General features: G+C 40.1%; 1 protein-coding gene across 3 annotated transcripts in view; it reads right to left on the bottom strand.

Annotated features, from left to right (window-relative positions):
- Positions 1 to 9,743: 9,743 nt before the first annotated feature.
- The window catches only part of NLN (neurolysin), a 79,170-nt gene continuing 73,145 nt past the window's right edge, over positions 9,744 to 15,768 (bottom strand). For all 3 annotated transcript variants that reach the window (XM_019532141.1, XM_019532142.1, XM_019532143.1), the window contains exons 12-13: positions 14,763 to 14,899; positions 9,744 to 10,241 (exon numbers count right to left, since the gene is read on the bottom strand). In XM_019532141.1, coding sequence (XP_019387686.1) covers positions 10,107 to 10,241; positions 14,763 to 14,899 — 272 coding nt within the window. In that variant the 3' untranslated portion in view covers positions 9,744 to 10,106. The remainder of the gene's footprint in view (positions 10,242 to 14,762; positions 14,900 to 15,768) is intronic.

Genomic DNA, 15,768 nt, shown 5'->3' with positions numbered 1-15,768 from the left:
CTTTTAAAATGGTCTTATTTAATCATTGTCAATTAATTCTCAGGCTACTGCTAGCTCTGCAATCTGATCACTCAACTGAAGCCAGTACATATACCCACACTTGCTTAACAGTAGCAAAGAAACCATTATTCAGTGCTTAAAGATACAAAGGAGTAGTCTCCAACCTTTTCAAGTAGGAAATCACCTTTGGCATTTAAAAGCAACCTCAAGATCTACTGTGTGCCGCCACCACCTCCCACTCCCCCCAGAAGGTAAGTCTGTGAGGAAGGAAAGGGGTGCGGGGCAGATTGAGGCAGAGGGAGAAAAAATTATTTGGGGGTGCACCTCCCCAGTATGTAAGTCCCACCTGGCTGGGGCCCCACTCAACTATCCCTACTCCTGCTTCTGTGGCACTGTCCCTCACCATGGGGTCCTCAATCTAGCCCCCACCCCTTCTCTCCCCACAGGTTGGGCTGGGGTGCATGCGTGCATGCACATGGGCACTCAGCCCCCCACCCCAGCCTCAGATCGCCTCCAAGAGGCTCCAAGATCTACCACTGGTGACCACTGACATAAACGGTATTCTTGATGTAACAGATATTAAAATCAGCCTTCACTCCCACAGGAATTTTCCCAGGGAACTGCCTGATATTTCCACCATGGAGGACAGATATCCCTGGGCTATGGCTCCTGAACAGGATTTTTACTTCTTTACCTCTTTCATTCCATGTAGCACCATAGGGGAAAGAGCCTTTAGTGTTTATTATTTTAGTAAAGTAATAATCAAGAGACATGTAAGCCAAAGGGATTACAAGATTCATGGCTTGTCCCTGTCATCAATACTGGTAAGTAGCAGCATGACAGTCAGGAATAGCTACCATTTCATTTCAAAGTGACAAGGAGGAACATTTGAGACCTCAGAAAGCAGAAAATAGAAACGATGTTAACAACAGCAATTGCCTGACTGAATATTACAATAGTCAAACACTCAACCTGTAAATTCATGCAGGCTGTATCACTATAAATAGGGGATTGAGAGAGATTTAGGTTAGAGGCTTTCCTAGTTAAAATACCTAATAAAAAAGTTATCTTCTATATTAACAGGCATGTACCAAAAAGTGTTTGACTAATCGAGATCATTAGATCATGCATCATTCAGATAAAGACAAATCATACTTTCCCATACAAAGTCCACATGACAGGATTTTGTACCCTTTATTTTAATAAAAACTAAGGAAATTAAATGACACATTCTATGTATATAACAAACATCTAAATCATTGGGATTTAAATCAGAATGCTATACAGTAGTAAGCCAAATGACTTACAAAAGTTTAAGCATTCATGTGTAGTTACCTTTATCAACCAAATATGTAATTTCCTGAAAAAAATCAAATTTGTTTGACAAGTCTTATTTCCTCTCACAATATCTTGATTGTCATTAATAATATTCCTGTCCTTCAATTATTTATCAGTTTAACTGCCTGCTGTCTTTCCCATTATTTTGACCAGAATTTATGTTGTTCTATTTGTCCTTCATGAATATAGAAACAGTATTAGCACTCTGACAGTCCCAGGGAATGTCAGTCCATAGTATTTCAACATCAAAAGAGAAAAATGATCCCAACAGGCCAGAGATTTCCTCAGGCATCTCTTAGGGTTCTGGGGGGCCAAGTTATTTACTAGGCCTGCTGGGTTAAACATGTTTATTCCATTATTGTTTAATCTCATCCTCATTTCCTAGTGGTAATCCTCCTATCTGCTATTATATCACTTTGAACAAAAATAATTGTTGAACTCCTCTCTCTTCTGCATCATTAACAATTTTACCATCACCAGGTGGGTTACCACCTGGATTACCACCTGGTGGTAGGCAGGCCACAAATTAAGCCCCATGCCCTCCTTTAGTGCCACTCTAATTCCCTTCCCCTGCCTTCTGCTCCCTGTCCCTTTTCTGATCTGCCCCAAACAGAGGCTGCTGGTATCACTTATGATTTTGGCTACCCTTGGTCTATCTCATCACAAAATGTCTTTTATTCCAAATATATTTAAAATACTTACTGTCTATACTTTCAACCATAGATTTTTCTCCTGATGTTCTTGGCTTTCATTATTTTCTTCTCCTTTTGGATCCTAATTTTTATTGATTGCTACCTATTTCCCTTTTCTCCGCATTATATAGTTTATGCACATTATATAGCTTTTTTAGCTGTGATTGTCTTCTCAATTATGGAATCATAGCATTTTGGTCATTTAATGAATTATTTCCAGAGTTACCACTTTTCAAGCCCATTTTACAATGTAAAGTAGTCCTCACAACTAATATTACTCATTATTTTCCTCAGTTTTGGTAAAATTAGGTCCTCTGTGGCATCCAGTGCTTGCATGTCCATGTGTATGGCTTGAACTGCTCTTGCTTCACTCATATTGAATGAAGCCAGGTAATATGGCAGTGATTCTCAAACAGGGTGCTGTGAAATCCTTTTAAGGGTGATGTGGTGAGCCACACACTATTAGCAATTTTAGGTAATTTTAGGTGTGCAAAGATAAAGACCAAACTTTGATAAACCCAGAGGGCATTTTTACATGTGCTCCGGGAGGTGTGGGGGGTGCGCGTGCGCGCACGCGCGCACACTTTAATTAGAAAGTTGCACAAATTAAAAATGCCTGATTGTCACATGTATCAGCGTCCCTGCGCTGAAAAATGGCAGTGGGGTACTTTGAATTAAAGCTAATTGAGCAAGCTTTAGTTCCAAGAGCCCCACCACCACTTTTTCAGTGCAGGGATGCTGATACATGATGCTAGAGCCGCCTGGAGTGTGTTAATTTCTGCACTCCAGGAAACTCAGATGAGTCTGCTCCGACATGCTGGATTTCCAGTCCACATCAGAGCAGGCTCCCTGCACATGTATAGGAGCCCAGTGATTTCAAACTGGAATCCAGTGTTAAAATCATTCTGACCTGTTGTGGTCTTTCTGAGTTCTTCACAACAGAAGAGTTGCTCCATTAGTTTTCCATAGTCAAAAAATGAATGAAAGCTTAAAAAAAAAAAAAGGAAAAAAGGAAAAAAAAGGCATTTTCCAAGAGGTGCCTTGAGTCTAACAAGAGGTGTCTTAGTTTAAAAAGTTTCAGAATTGGTCCTGGGGCAACTACCAAGTTTTAGTCCAGTGATTAATTCCTCTTTACCCATTTTAATGAGGTCCAGAAGATTTATTCTTTGCTGAATGTGGTATCTTTGATATCTTCTATAATTTTTAGAAAATTTTAATGATGTTTTACTAATGTATGCATAAGCTCCAGCATAGGGCTTCCAGACTGAAGAACTCCTAATTTCAGTTTCTTTCCACAGCTAACAGTAGAAACTCGGAGACTATGGTATTGGCACAAGATAATGATCTCCAGCTGCCAAAAAGAAGCTGAAGTATTTAAACATGTTGGTGCATAATTTCAGGCTCTTTAGCACTTGAATATGATCTATTTATACCCATATGCATGCAGTATTTGTGGCACTTATTTTTAATTCTTAGAACACTGAGTATTCTAAGTTTTCAGTAAACAGCATTGAGCTACTAAGATTACAGTTTCCTGCATTTCATATTTTAAAGTGCAGGCAGCAGGAAAAAAAATAATCTGAACCCTTCCAAAATGCTCACAAAAACACCTCACCCGACCTTCCTCTTTTTCCTGCCACCAATATCTGCTGCCAAACAAACCTACTACTGACATCCAGATTAAAATTTTGCAGTAGTTGGTTCACTCTCCAAAATAGCTAGACATCTAACTTCCACCCACCACATGGACAGCTGTCAGCTCTCTCCCTATTCTCATAACTCTCTATGCCACTTGCTCTGCCTCTGGAAACTTCTGTCAGCAATTTCTACTTGACAACATTCACTTTCCCAATGTCACACACTTGGAAACTACCTGGTTTTCTAGGGAGGGGAAGACATTGGCCCTATGACACTTTTAGCTGCCATGACTGCCTCTTTTATGCCAAGTAAGCAGTCATTGTAATTGCTTTGACTATTGGACATTGATACAATAGTTTTGAATAAATATTGTATAACAAATTAAAGTGATAATTAGCTAAGTCTATTTACTGATTAAAATGAGCAATCTGGTTATGTCACAAAACGTGTTGTCACATTATATAATGAATGCACAACAGATAAGTTTGTGTAATAAAACAAATTGCAACAGCAATTTTATGCACCCAAGTAAGAGAGCCTGTAGTTCTGTTATTCTTTGTAAAAATAATTTGAGTGAATCATCACTCTCTCTTTAGTGGTAGGTCAATGTATTAGCTAAGAATCATCAGTACCGAAAGAAGTTTTAAAGTCTTTGCAGTGTTAGAAATGCCTTTCTTGAGAAAGTTGCTGTAGTTCTCTCCTATGAAGGGGCAGAAGTTCTGGCAGTATGAGCAATCTAATTCCATACCTTGCTGGCTTATTATTCACTATCCTAGCCTCTTATATGTTCCAGTGAGTGCAAGCATGCATTAGGACAACTAAATATGGAGATACAATACCCAATTTTGCTGTTTAGCCTGCTAAGGTGCTGGTGCAGAGGATCACACAAGTACATAAGGCAGCATTATTAGTTTTGGAATATGTTTTAAGAATATGAGAAAGCAGAGAGTCAGAAAAAGTAAAGCTGAGTAGGCAGCAAGGTAGGGTGAGCAGTCCCAAAGAAAAACACGTGATAAGGGGAGGGGAAAGGCAGCACTGTAACTGGCAATCTTCATTTACCTTGCTAAATAAAAATAAGTAGCCATGCCAGTTTTTGGTAGAAAATAGCTATCTGCAATAAGATGTCAGCATCCCAGTGTTTTTCTGGCAGCAACATACTTTGTGAAGTATACTGGTCCTTGTAAGAATTATCGGATGAAAACTCTACCTTCTTTGCTAACTGCAAGTATTTTACCCTTTGGCTTTAACGTTGAGTCCTTGATCATGAAGCTGAACACTGAATTTTGATTTTTAGCCTAGGACAGAAATTAAGCTCAAACAAGGATGACACAGGAAAAGAGTAGAAAGAAGAAATTCTAATATTATAAAAGCCTACGTCTGTTCGTAATGCTTTATTCGTGCTCTGAGTGGCTGAGCCAATCAGAGCACAAAGACGTGCTCTGACAGAAGGCAGCCTGCTGGAATAATGGTGGGGACACAGGGGATAGAGCGGGGGTGCTGAGGCCAGTGCAGCTGGGCTTGCCCCCCCCACACGCAGGGAATTCAGAAGAAGGCTGCACATTATGAGCTAAAACTACAGATTTCAGCCCAAACTTTTAAATGCAGGTTCCAAAAGTTAAGTAGCCAAATAGGTGCCTTGAGTTTCAGAGGTTCTGAAATAAGTTTAACAGAAGCTGCACAAGTTTAGCAACTCTGAGAAAGGCCACCTGTGTTAGGTATTTAACTTTTGGCACACCAACTTGGAAATATCCTAGACAGGTTTTTACAAACACACACACCTTAACATGTGACCTGCTTCCAGTATTAAATCAAGCAACGTTATATCTATACCAGGGGTGGGCAAAGTCTGGGCCCATGGTGGACCCCATTTCCCAGCAGCTCCTGCCCACACTGCTGAGGCCGGTTTCCATGGAGACCTCAGCAGCAGCAGTGTCATGACAGCATGGGGCTGGGGTTTCCATGGAGACCAGCCCCAGCAGTACTGGTGGGGCAGTGGCAGGGAGCTGCTCTGGTGCTGGCATCTTGTGGCAGTGACACTGTGGTCCAGAGCTGGGCCAGAGCCTCAATCTGCTGCCCACACGCCCCAAGCAGGGGTGTGCAGGCAGTGGATCATGGCTTTGCCCTGGCTCTGGACCACACTGCCACTGCTGCAAGATCCCAGCACTGGCCCTGGAACAGCTTCCTGCCCAGCCGCACACCCTGCCAGTGCTGCTCTGGCCAGTTTCCCCGGAAACCCCAGCCCCCTTGGTGTCATGGCACTGCTGCTGCTAGGATCTCCATAGAAACTGGCTGCAGCAATGCACATATGGGCTGCTGGGAAATAGAGTCCGGCTGCCAGCTGGATCTGCCATTTTGCCAACCCCTGATCTATACTATACAATGTGATAGTAAAATGCTTAAAATACCAAAATCACTATAGTCACATGAGTGTGGTTGTCTCCTTGGACTAATATACTCTGCTTCTCCATAGAGCTAAGTCAGAGCTAGCTGGGGTATATCTACATGGCATTGCATTATGCCCTGTAGACATGGACCATGTAATTAGTATGTCACATTTTCCCCCTCTTCTCTCATTTTTTCCTTAATGAGGAAAGTGGATATAGTGGAGCAACTTGGTTTGGCAGACTGTTTTAGTTTGGTGAAGGGGGGATGCTGCCATCCATTTATGTTACAGAAGGCAAGGTCAAAGAAGTATGCCTTGCAGCTGAAGCAGGTAGTGGGTAAGGCTTATCCTACCTAGTTTCTGGCAAAGTTCAGTCCACAATTAACGAACTAATCTCCACAAAACTTTGATTTTCCACACACATAAGCTTTATTCATATAGTGAAGAGTTCTATCATGCAGAAACAGGAACACTGACAAGTCAGGTCTTTATCCCAGAGTTTTAGGTGATCTTTACATTATCCAGGACATAGACCATACCACATGTTAAGGACAAGAGAAACTTTGAACTTGACTCAGTCTTCCCAGGAAGCCACCTTAGAGAGCAGTGGAAAGGTGTGATGCATCTGCAGTAGCTTGTATTGCTGACATGCCATATTGCAGCAATCTGTACTAGCTGGAATTTTGAAAGCACTGAAAGCCTCATACCTTTGTATCTCATGTTCCTGCAGAGCAGCTGAAAAGGGTGAAAGTATGAATAACTAGAATGAGGTTGGGAAAGAATCTGTCCCAGGGTGAGACAGAATTTTCTAGTCATGGGAGAAAACATTACTCATGGATGCTACTATGTGAGGGCTCAGCCTTGGACAGGAATCCAGGAACACTCCTAAACCACTGGGTGAATCAGTAAATTGTGAGCATGTTATCTTCCACCAAAAGAGAAAGATCTGGCTGCAAACTCTTCAAAACAGTGTCTTCACCTACCAGCATCACCTGTCTTGTTCAGGCTCGGTCAAATGTTCTTTTCTTATAAGCCGATCATGCCCAAGCACCAGGCTATCTTCCAAGATAGATATAAAAGCCTAATCCCAGGAAATTCAATTGCAAAACTCCCATTGGCTGAATGGGGCCCTCAGAGCAGAGTTTCCTTTTATCCCCAGGGCAGATCTGGGCTCAGCTGAGATGATGAAATCTACACATTTTATACAAATCTTCACATTTATCTGACGGATCTGAGAACAAATTTTTTTCCTCTTGTTTTATAACTAGGATAATTAACCTGCCAAAAGCCAGGTGTCCTAAGCAATCTGTCTTAATACTTAAACATTAGGCCACATTTCTTCATGCATTAACTTTATCACAGACATAGTTTTTGTTTAAAAGCATTGCTTTCTTACATTCCCCATGATGAAATCTCTTTGATTTATACAGAGAAAGGTCTCCCTCATGTGGAAATGTTTCTAGCAGAAATAAAACAAAAGTAAAATTTTGTCTTTTGATAACCTTTTTGTTGTTCAGAGACTTGGGAATTCACTGTGGACAAGGTTCATTGCACAGCTGCTTTTTCTATCTTCTTTTCATGTGAACTTTTACTATGGCACCTATTTCAAAATTTCCACTATCTTGGTCAAAGTAACTTTTTGAACAGAGATATAACCAAAATACTTTGACCCAGATCCTGTCAGACTTTAGTAGAAATTAATCTATACAGAATTCAATATTTGCAAGAGGTGCATCATTTTCTTATGAAGCATTAGCTTTTCTCAAGATGCCTCCATTATTATTATTATGCTTTTGAATACTATTCTCAAGTCTCTTACGTACATATCTGCATGCATATGCAAAGATTTGTGCAAGTTCATTATGCTGCAAGATCAGAGTCTAAAGTAGTAACTGGCAGTGAAAGTCTGTATTGGTTTTTAAATGTACCATACATTTTACAGATGAATCATCTGCTGTAAAGAGACTTGGTAGTTCTATACTTTGCTTATACAATCAGCAGATTTAAAGACAGTCAATCAAAAATGACGTTAATCTGGAAATATCCGATAATGTATCAATCATATATTTATGGTAACGTTACTCTTACATCCACCTTATAGTAAATTCTCAAAGAACACGGGAAAGCCGGTTTTGATTGTCCCAGCTTTAAAATTTTGGCTGCCTGACTCATTTATCTTTACTGCGCTCAATATTTCAAAATAGTATACTTATGCTTAGGGCACATGATCGAGACTTCCTTTTTGTCATTTTGGATTGCTGTGATTTATTTTGTATGAGACAGAAGAGGACTAACAAATTTTAATCAGTTCATAACTAACTGCATTATATTTTCCAAATTATCATTTGAATGGGAATCTTAAATTATACAAATGTAACTTTTAATTTTTTTCAGAAACAATCTATATTCAAACTGAAATTTTCCTTTTTTGTCTCCTCATGGCTGATGTGGCTTTAGTTTGTTCCCTCTTAAAATCTTCCTTTTCTGTCTCAGACAGCTACATTGGAGAACTCTGTACAATCCTTTATGCTTCAGTTTTCTTCTGTTCTGACAAAGGAACGTTCAACTTTGAAGTAAGTGAAATTTTTCACTTGCAATCTTCGTGCCAGAAGAAATACAGGTTCATGTTGATAGCAATTTGTGAATTAGCATATTTTTCTAATTAAATATGTCAATTTGTCATTTTGAAATGACATTTGTTACTAAATTTACTTCAGTTTAAATTAAGTAAAATCAAAATGAAACAGAAGTGTTCATATAAAATAAAATCTTAAATATTTTGAAAAACATTTTCTGACTCGATTTCAGTTAGATTAAGGGGAAAAAAGAAAAGAAATAATAATAATAAAAAACTTGGGTTGATAAGAAACAAATTTGTGTTTTTTTTTCAATTTAATCAGAAAAAGAAAAAAAAATGTTTTAATTGATTAGACCGATCTGGTCAGAACCTACAAAAAGCCTGAACTGGTAACAAGAAGCTATGTTCACAGGCATGTAGTAATGTATCACAACTGCCTGGTTTGAAAATTAACAACACAGGCTCTAAATAAGCCACAAGCGCATATGGTCCCACGGTTTTATTTAGGTAAACTGTGCAGTATTTTTTCCCCATCTCACAGAAAACTATCAAGTAATCTTTGGACAGGCTTGCAGTCACACTCTTCATCATTAGAGGTAATGATTATTCCATAATTTTTATTGGACTATCTTTGGGTTGCCACACTGAAAATAACTAATAAGAACACATGGTTAGCATTTTTGGACCATCTTTCTTCACTTACTATGGCTTACTTTGGATGTAAATTATTTCCCCCAATGTAAGAACAATTTTATAGAGCAGCTGAAATTACTGCAATTGCACCATTCTGCAAAGAACATGGCTCTTTCTCCCAACCCAGAGTTCTTAGGGCTACGAATCAAATTAGGAGAGAACAAATCTTTAAAATTGCATGATATATAATGAGAGTTAAACATACATCAGAATAAAAGGTAAAGGTGTAATTCATGTACAAATCTCAAGTTCACAATACCCCAAGAAGCAAAAGTTCTCCCCCTGGGTTTTAATCTTGAATCTTGTGCCTGGAAAAGTAGGTTCAAGTCATAGTAAAAAGGATTACACTGAATTTAGCAAGTTAAAAGTATAATATAGAAACTGAAGAATAAAAATGAATCAGATTCTTAATAGCAGATACTGTATTTCTTTCTAATAGTTTAAATTTATTCACAAAGCATAATCCAAACATGTCATTTTAAAAAAGAGAGATTCAAAGGTGTGTTTTTCCCAGTCAATCACTTTTATTTCACAACATTTCACAACAAAAAAAACAACCTGTAAAATGTTTCAACTTCAACACAGTATCTTGGAACTTGTTCTTCCAAAACATTGGCTTTTGTAGCTGTTACTTAAAAACACATTATTTATACAATAATAATCAAAAAACCCTAAAAGTGATTTGTTTTCCTATGATGTGACATTATATCACAGAAAGGCATGAACTAGATTGACATTTCAAGTTCCCATCCTGTTCATATGCCGTTGTGAAGGATCCACAGTTTTACTGAATATATAAGCCTTTACTCAACAGGAAAGCTTTCTGGTTTGGTTTACGCCCCAAGAAATTGTAGAGCATATCCATCCCATCCAAAGATCCTCCAGGTTTCAAGATAAGATTTCTGTATTTCATTCCAGCCTGATCAAAAAACAAAGCAGAATAATATTTCCTGTTTATGCAAAGTATCCAAATCAATAGAAAAAAGAAAATATAATCCACTGAATATAGGAGGAAGCATACTACTCTTCCAACACCACCTCCATACTGAGAACCAGCTACCAACGAGTATCAGAGAAACAAACCAGGGTGCTTGTATAGGGAGGACTCATCAATTTCTGGAGAGGAACCTTATCTTATATGGCCTTATATGGCAGAATGCTATTCAACTAGGCATGCAAAGGGCAAATTTTGTGCAAGTCCCAGGGAGATGGGCAAACTGAAGGCACAACTCTACTCACCTCCATTTAAGTATAGGGAGATGTACAGAACATCTCCAGAAGGTGACTCTATTTTACATCTGCCCTCCCATGGAGGTAATGGAATAAGTCCAGGGTGTGTGGGATGAGGGCATCTAGGAACTGAGGCAGAGCCCTGGAGCTGTGGACTGACTGAAGAATGTGGAGTGGGTAGCCACCCTCTGGAAATGAACCCAGAGCTAGTATGGCATGAAGAGAAAGACAGAGGCAGACAGACAGAGCAAGATGGATATGGCCCTCGACAGGTCCCCAAAGCTCATTAAGTGGCCTTCCAGCCAAAATAATTGCCCAACCCTGCTTTAAAATACTGTACTAGTTGATGCATTCTGAAAGAACAGGCCCTGAAGATTACCTAAACATGTCTTACTGTCTTCACATTCCTTGAATCTACCTAGAATATTTTAAGCAGCAAGAGGTTTTTCTGTGATATCTTTTACTGGACCAACTGTCCTAAGTTCTCTCTCAATGACACAGCTGGCCTATCATAAATACCCCTTGCCTCCCATATATTTTCTGGACCATCATGGCGAAACAACACTGAAACCCTGCTAGCATATTTTGGACCCTGAGATATGAAGTGAAAGAATTATTCTGCATGTGTAGTTCTGGGATAACTTTGGCTTCTGACTAAAAAAATAAGACAAGGTGTTATCTATTTTCAGGACTACAAAACTTCCTAACTGTTGTCTTGTGAAACCAAGTAAAGATCCTGTTTATTGACCGAATTCGAAGGTCTGAATTTCAGAAATTCTGAGGTTATCTTTGAAAGAAACTTACACATTCTTATCCTGTTTTTCAACCACCTGTCAAACCTATTTCCTGAGCAAAGACCAAGTAAATGGGTATTCTATAGCGGTTCCAAGAGAGGTTGGGGCAGCGGTAGAAATTATTTCTACTGATCTGTGGGGGAGAAGGTTTAAACCAGAGGTGCTCAACCTTGGTTTATGAGTCAGATCTGACCTGCGTAGTCATGCCATCTGGTCTACAGGGGTCCCTATGGACCTGAAAATTTGGCAAGGAGGGGGGTAGAGGTGGCAGCATTTGCTGTTCCCTTGTTGCCATATTTCCCATCAGTGGGAGGCTTGAGGGCTGGACAGCATGCTAGATCAGTATATGAAAGTGGCTCGGGGTACAATCCTACAGGGCAGGGCAGAGCAGAGGCAGCATGGGCCTCCAGTTGAGTGGTGCAGCACTAAGGATGCAGCATGGAGTCCCAAATCATGTGGTGTGGGCCTGAGGGAGGCAGTGCAGGGCCCCAGTCTGATGGTATGGCAACAAGAGAGGCAACGTAGGGCTGAGGGAGGCAGCATGGGGCTCAATCCAGTGGTAGGCCAAGTGGAGGCAGCGCAGGGCCTCATCCAACCTGCAAACAGCCCTCACACCACTCATTCAGCCCACCCACCAAAAGGTTAACCACTGGCTTACCCCCATTATCCATGCAACTGAGAACTACTACATAGCTATCTACAATGTTATTCAGGTATGGCTTCTCTTCCCTTGGAAAGAAAAAAGGGGTAGCAACTCCCGCTCTCGTTACCAAATCAATAATGTTTCAGTTTTAAAACCCTGGAAACTATATTGCAGCTACGCAAGCTTACCAACTGCTTTGGCTGATGTCTTGCTGAAGTGTAAATTTAATGAAGCACTGCTTATATTTCACTATTTGTATTAAGCTCCTGAAGTTTAGTAGAGTCTGGAGCTTTTGCCATTGTGAGATTAAAGTGTAATTTGAATAATAGCAGCCTGTGGTGTCTGTGGAACAGATCTTCCACTACCTCACAAACAGCCACATCTCCCAGTTCTTGGGAGAATAGAGATTCCTCCAGACAGTTTGTAGCGATGGAAAAATCTACCAATTACTAAAGCTATACACAGAAGTCTTATGAGCAATCATTAAAAATACAATTTCTGAAGCTGAAGCAGCTTTTGTAATTGTTACTCAGGCAGGGAAAAAGCTTTCATTCTGACAGGAAAAGGTAAGAAGAGGTAAGCCAAGGTTTAAAAAAACATTTCTTGCAATATGCTAGTATCTTCTTTCTTGTCATGAATTCCTGAAAAATTTGAATATAGGTGTAATTATATGTACAAGCAAAAAAAGACAAAACATCCTTGTTTATGGGAAGTTGTTCTTCCCAAAATATCTCTAGAGAACAATAACAAAGGACAGCAAGCTAAACAGATCTATTTTGAGGCATGAGGCTGTTTTAAGAAAAGGTCTGCTCTAAGTAGCTCTCACACAGAGGGAATCCCTCTATAAAGCTACATGAACAACTGAATAAAGATGTCTTATGCTATAGTGAAAACCATTTTTCCCTCTACTGTAGTTTATAGAGAAATTTTGCAGCAGGCCTCCCTAGATAAAGGCACCAGGAGTCAATGTAGTTGAAATACAGTGACTATCTACTTACTAGTAGCTTAAATAACTGGGCAGATGGATCAGTTTTAAACCTCTCATTTACAGAAATAAAAGCCCTAAATAAAAATCAAAAGATGCTTTCATTCTTAGTGGTATGTAGATATCCCAGAGCAAATGGGAAGTGAGGTTTGTGAGATTTTGTATAGCCCAAAGCCCTAAACTAGCCTTTAAATACACTCAGAAAATGAACTGAATCTATGTGAGGAGGGAGCCCAAGGAACAGAATGAAAGCCCCAGGTAATACAGGAAGTCTGGCTCAATGTACTCCTCCTCTCAGCCGCTACATCAGATCTGGCTATATGCACCTTTACCCTTGCTCTTCCAAGGACTCTTCTCCCTTAACTCTTCCTGGCTAGAGCTGTGTGTGCAGTAGGGGAGGAGGCACATATTGCAGCCCTTCCCCCTCTTAAAAATTGGGAAGACAGCTCTATGAATTCTTCACCCTCTCCCTAGTTCCCAGGTTGAGTGGTATGCTAGGGCAGGGGGGAACATGGAAAACAATTTAGAAGTAGAGAACAGGGAAGTGGAATGACCTGGAGTGGCTTGTGCTCTTTCTGTCCCCTCCTCCTCCCCTTCCTATGAGCCTGATTTCCAGTTACTGAGGGGAGGGGAAGACAGAGACCTCTGCCTGCTTCCTTAGCAGTCCTAATCAGCTGCTATATGGCAAGATGTGGGCAAGTGGGGCAGAGCAAGCAATCACATGGGATTTATCCAAGCAGGACTGGAATTTGTATAAGGGCTAAAGCTTATACCACTGAGAGACAGACTTCACACTTCAGCCTAAATACTATTACATTGCAAAAGAAAAATGTTGCCTGAGCTGACAATATGGTTAATCATGGGTCTGCCTAACAACTGTCCTTCCTTCCTGCTCTGTACAAAAGAGGTCATGTGGGCAGAAAGGGGTAAATGCACACTCTATAGCAAATCTATAATTTAAGCTTCAAAGCCATTTTAGAGAAGATGCTCAAAACCAAAACCATAAATGCTTGAACTGGTCTCATGGAGTAATTACTTATATTATGCTGCAAAAGGAGAGGCTCTGAATAGATTAAATTTTCTAAGATGGGTGGTTAGCAGAAAATGAAACCGATAAAGTGCTAGTATCATAGTACTTTTTGCAGAAGCAGAATATACGTTAGCTCTTGTGATGAGACATTTTTCATAAAGTGCCACAGGAAAGAAAATGAAAGCAATTCAATATCACTTAGAAGCCTTATGCAAAATAGTTTAAAATATGTAACTTTAGTTATGGTAGTGTAAGAGTAATGTTGTAGCTATGACGATCCAGAAATTATGCAAAAGTCAAGGATTTATTAGGGTGACTATGTCATTGGGATTAAGTTAGACAAGGCATTAGGCTAAGCATTCTTCGTCATGTCTCTGATCACAGGAAGCCAGGCTTCCCCTGACCAGAGACCTGATGAAGGAATGCCTTGTATTTGAAAGCCTGCCTAACCTTGGACCAACTACATAGTTGGTCCAATAAAATATATCACCCTTAGAAATTTCTGTCTCTTGCATAACTTCAGTTAAGAATTGTGTAAATACAACAGCCCTAAAAAAACCCACATGTGATTTTTTACTATCATGTTAATCATTTGTTAACAATTTTCCTTGCTGTCATGGATATGGCCTAAGATGTTAAAATCAACTGGTAGTACAGATTATAATAAAACTAGTTTTGGAAACTATATTATAGTTAATTTGGAAGTACAAATATTCTCCACTAAGAGAAGGTGCTTAAAAACCAAGTTCCTATCTTACCTTTGGATTCATTATTCCTTCCTGTTTAAAGCAGCTATAAAAAATATCCATGGAAAAAACTTCACTCCAGAGGTATCCATAGTATTGGCCATCATATCCACCTGCTAAATGTCCAAAAGTAGCTGGCATGTTTGTTCCTTAAAAAGTAGTAGAGAAATCAGCCAGTTAAAGTCATGTATATTCATCCCTGCACAAGACTGCTGCAGACTTAGGGTCACATTAACGCACCAGTTTGGAATATACTCCAACTGTACTAAGATTTTTTTTCTCATGGAATAATATTAATGGACCTTTTAATCTTATTACAAAGTAATTATTTCAATTTCATTAGGGGAATTTCTTTTTTGAATAGCATTACTTTTATTTGCTATGACAAAACCTACTGCAAAGGTACTGTATGATTATTTGAAGCATTCAGGTATGCTGCATAAAGTTTTACTAGGGTTGTACCAATATATCAGTTGGCTATCAGATCAGCACTGATAAAAGGAGAAATGATGTTATTGGCTATCAGCTTTTTTTAGTCGTTGTAGTTGATAATTATGGCCATGTACCTGGAGCACCCTGGCAAGCATGGTCTGGTCCCCATGCCCTGCCACCAACTTGAGCCTGCAGCAGAATACAGGCCCTAGCAAGCAGCGGTGGAGGGAGGAGGCCAGGGAGTGCTGCGTCCAGGTACTAAAGGACCATTATCGGCTTCTGTTGGCATGGCAGGAGCTTGAGTACAAGGGCTACTGTGGAGATGTTGAGCTTTGCATGGGTGCGGTAAGGTGCTGTGCAAGGGACATTCTGCTCTGCTGGGCACTAGGCGCCTTGGCAAAAACAACTTCTCCCTGATAGTGGTGGGAGGAGCTCAGCTGTCTGGGACCTGCTGATGCTGAGACAGTGGTGTGCTCTGAGGCTCCAAACAGACCTGGTGCCGCTGTCCATGCAAGGGTCCAACCCGCCTACCCAGGATGCCAGCATAGGCTGTGCAGGGGGCAGGACTGCAGGAAGGAGCCGTGGG

Source organism: Crocodylus porosus, unplaced genomic scaffold (assembly GCF_001723895.1).
Source record: "Crocodylus porosus isolate Cpor-Errol unplaced genomic scaffold, CroPor_comp1, whole genome shotgun sequence".
In the NCBI taxonomy this organism is placed as follows: Eukaryota; Metazoa; Chordata; order Crocodylia; family Crocodylidae; genus Crocodylus; species Crocodylus porosus.
Note: the sequence above shows the minus strand (reverse complement) of the source record. Positions and strands in the feature narration are given on the sequence as shown.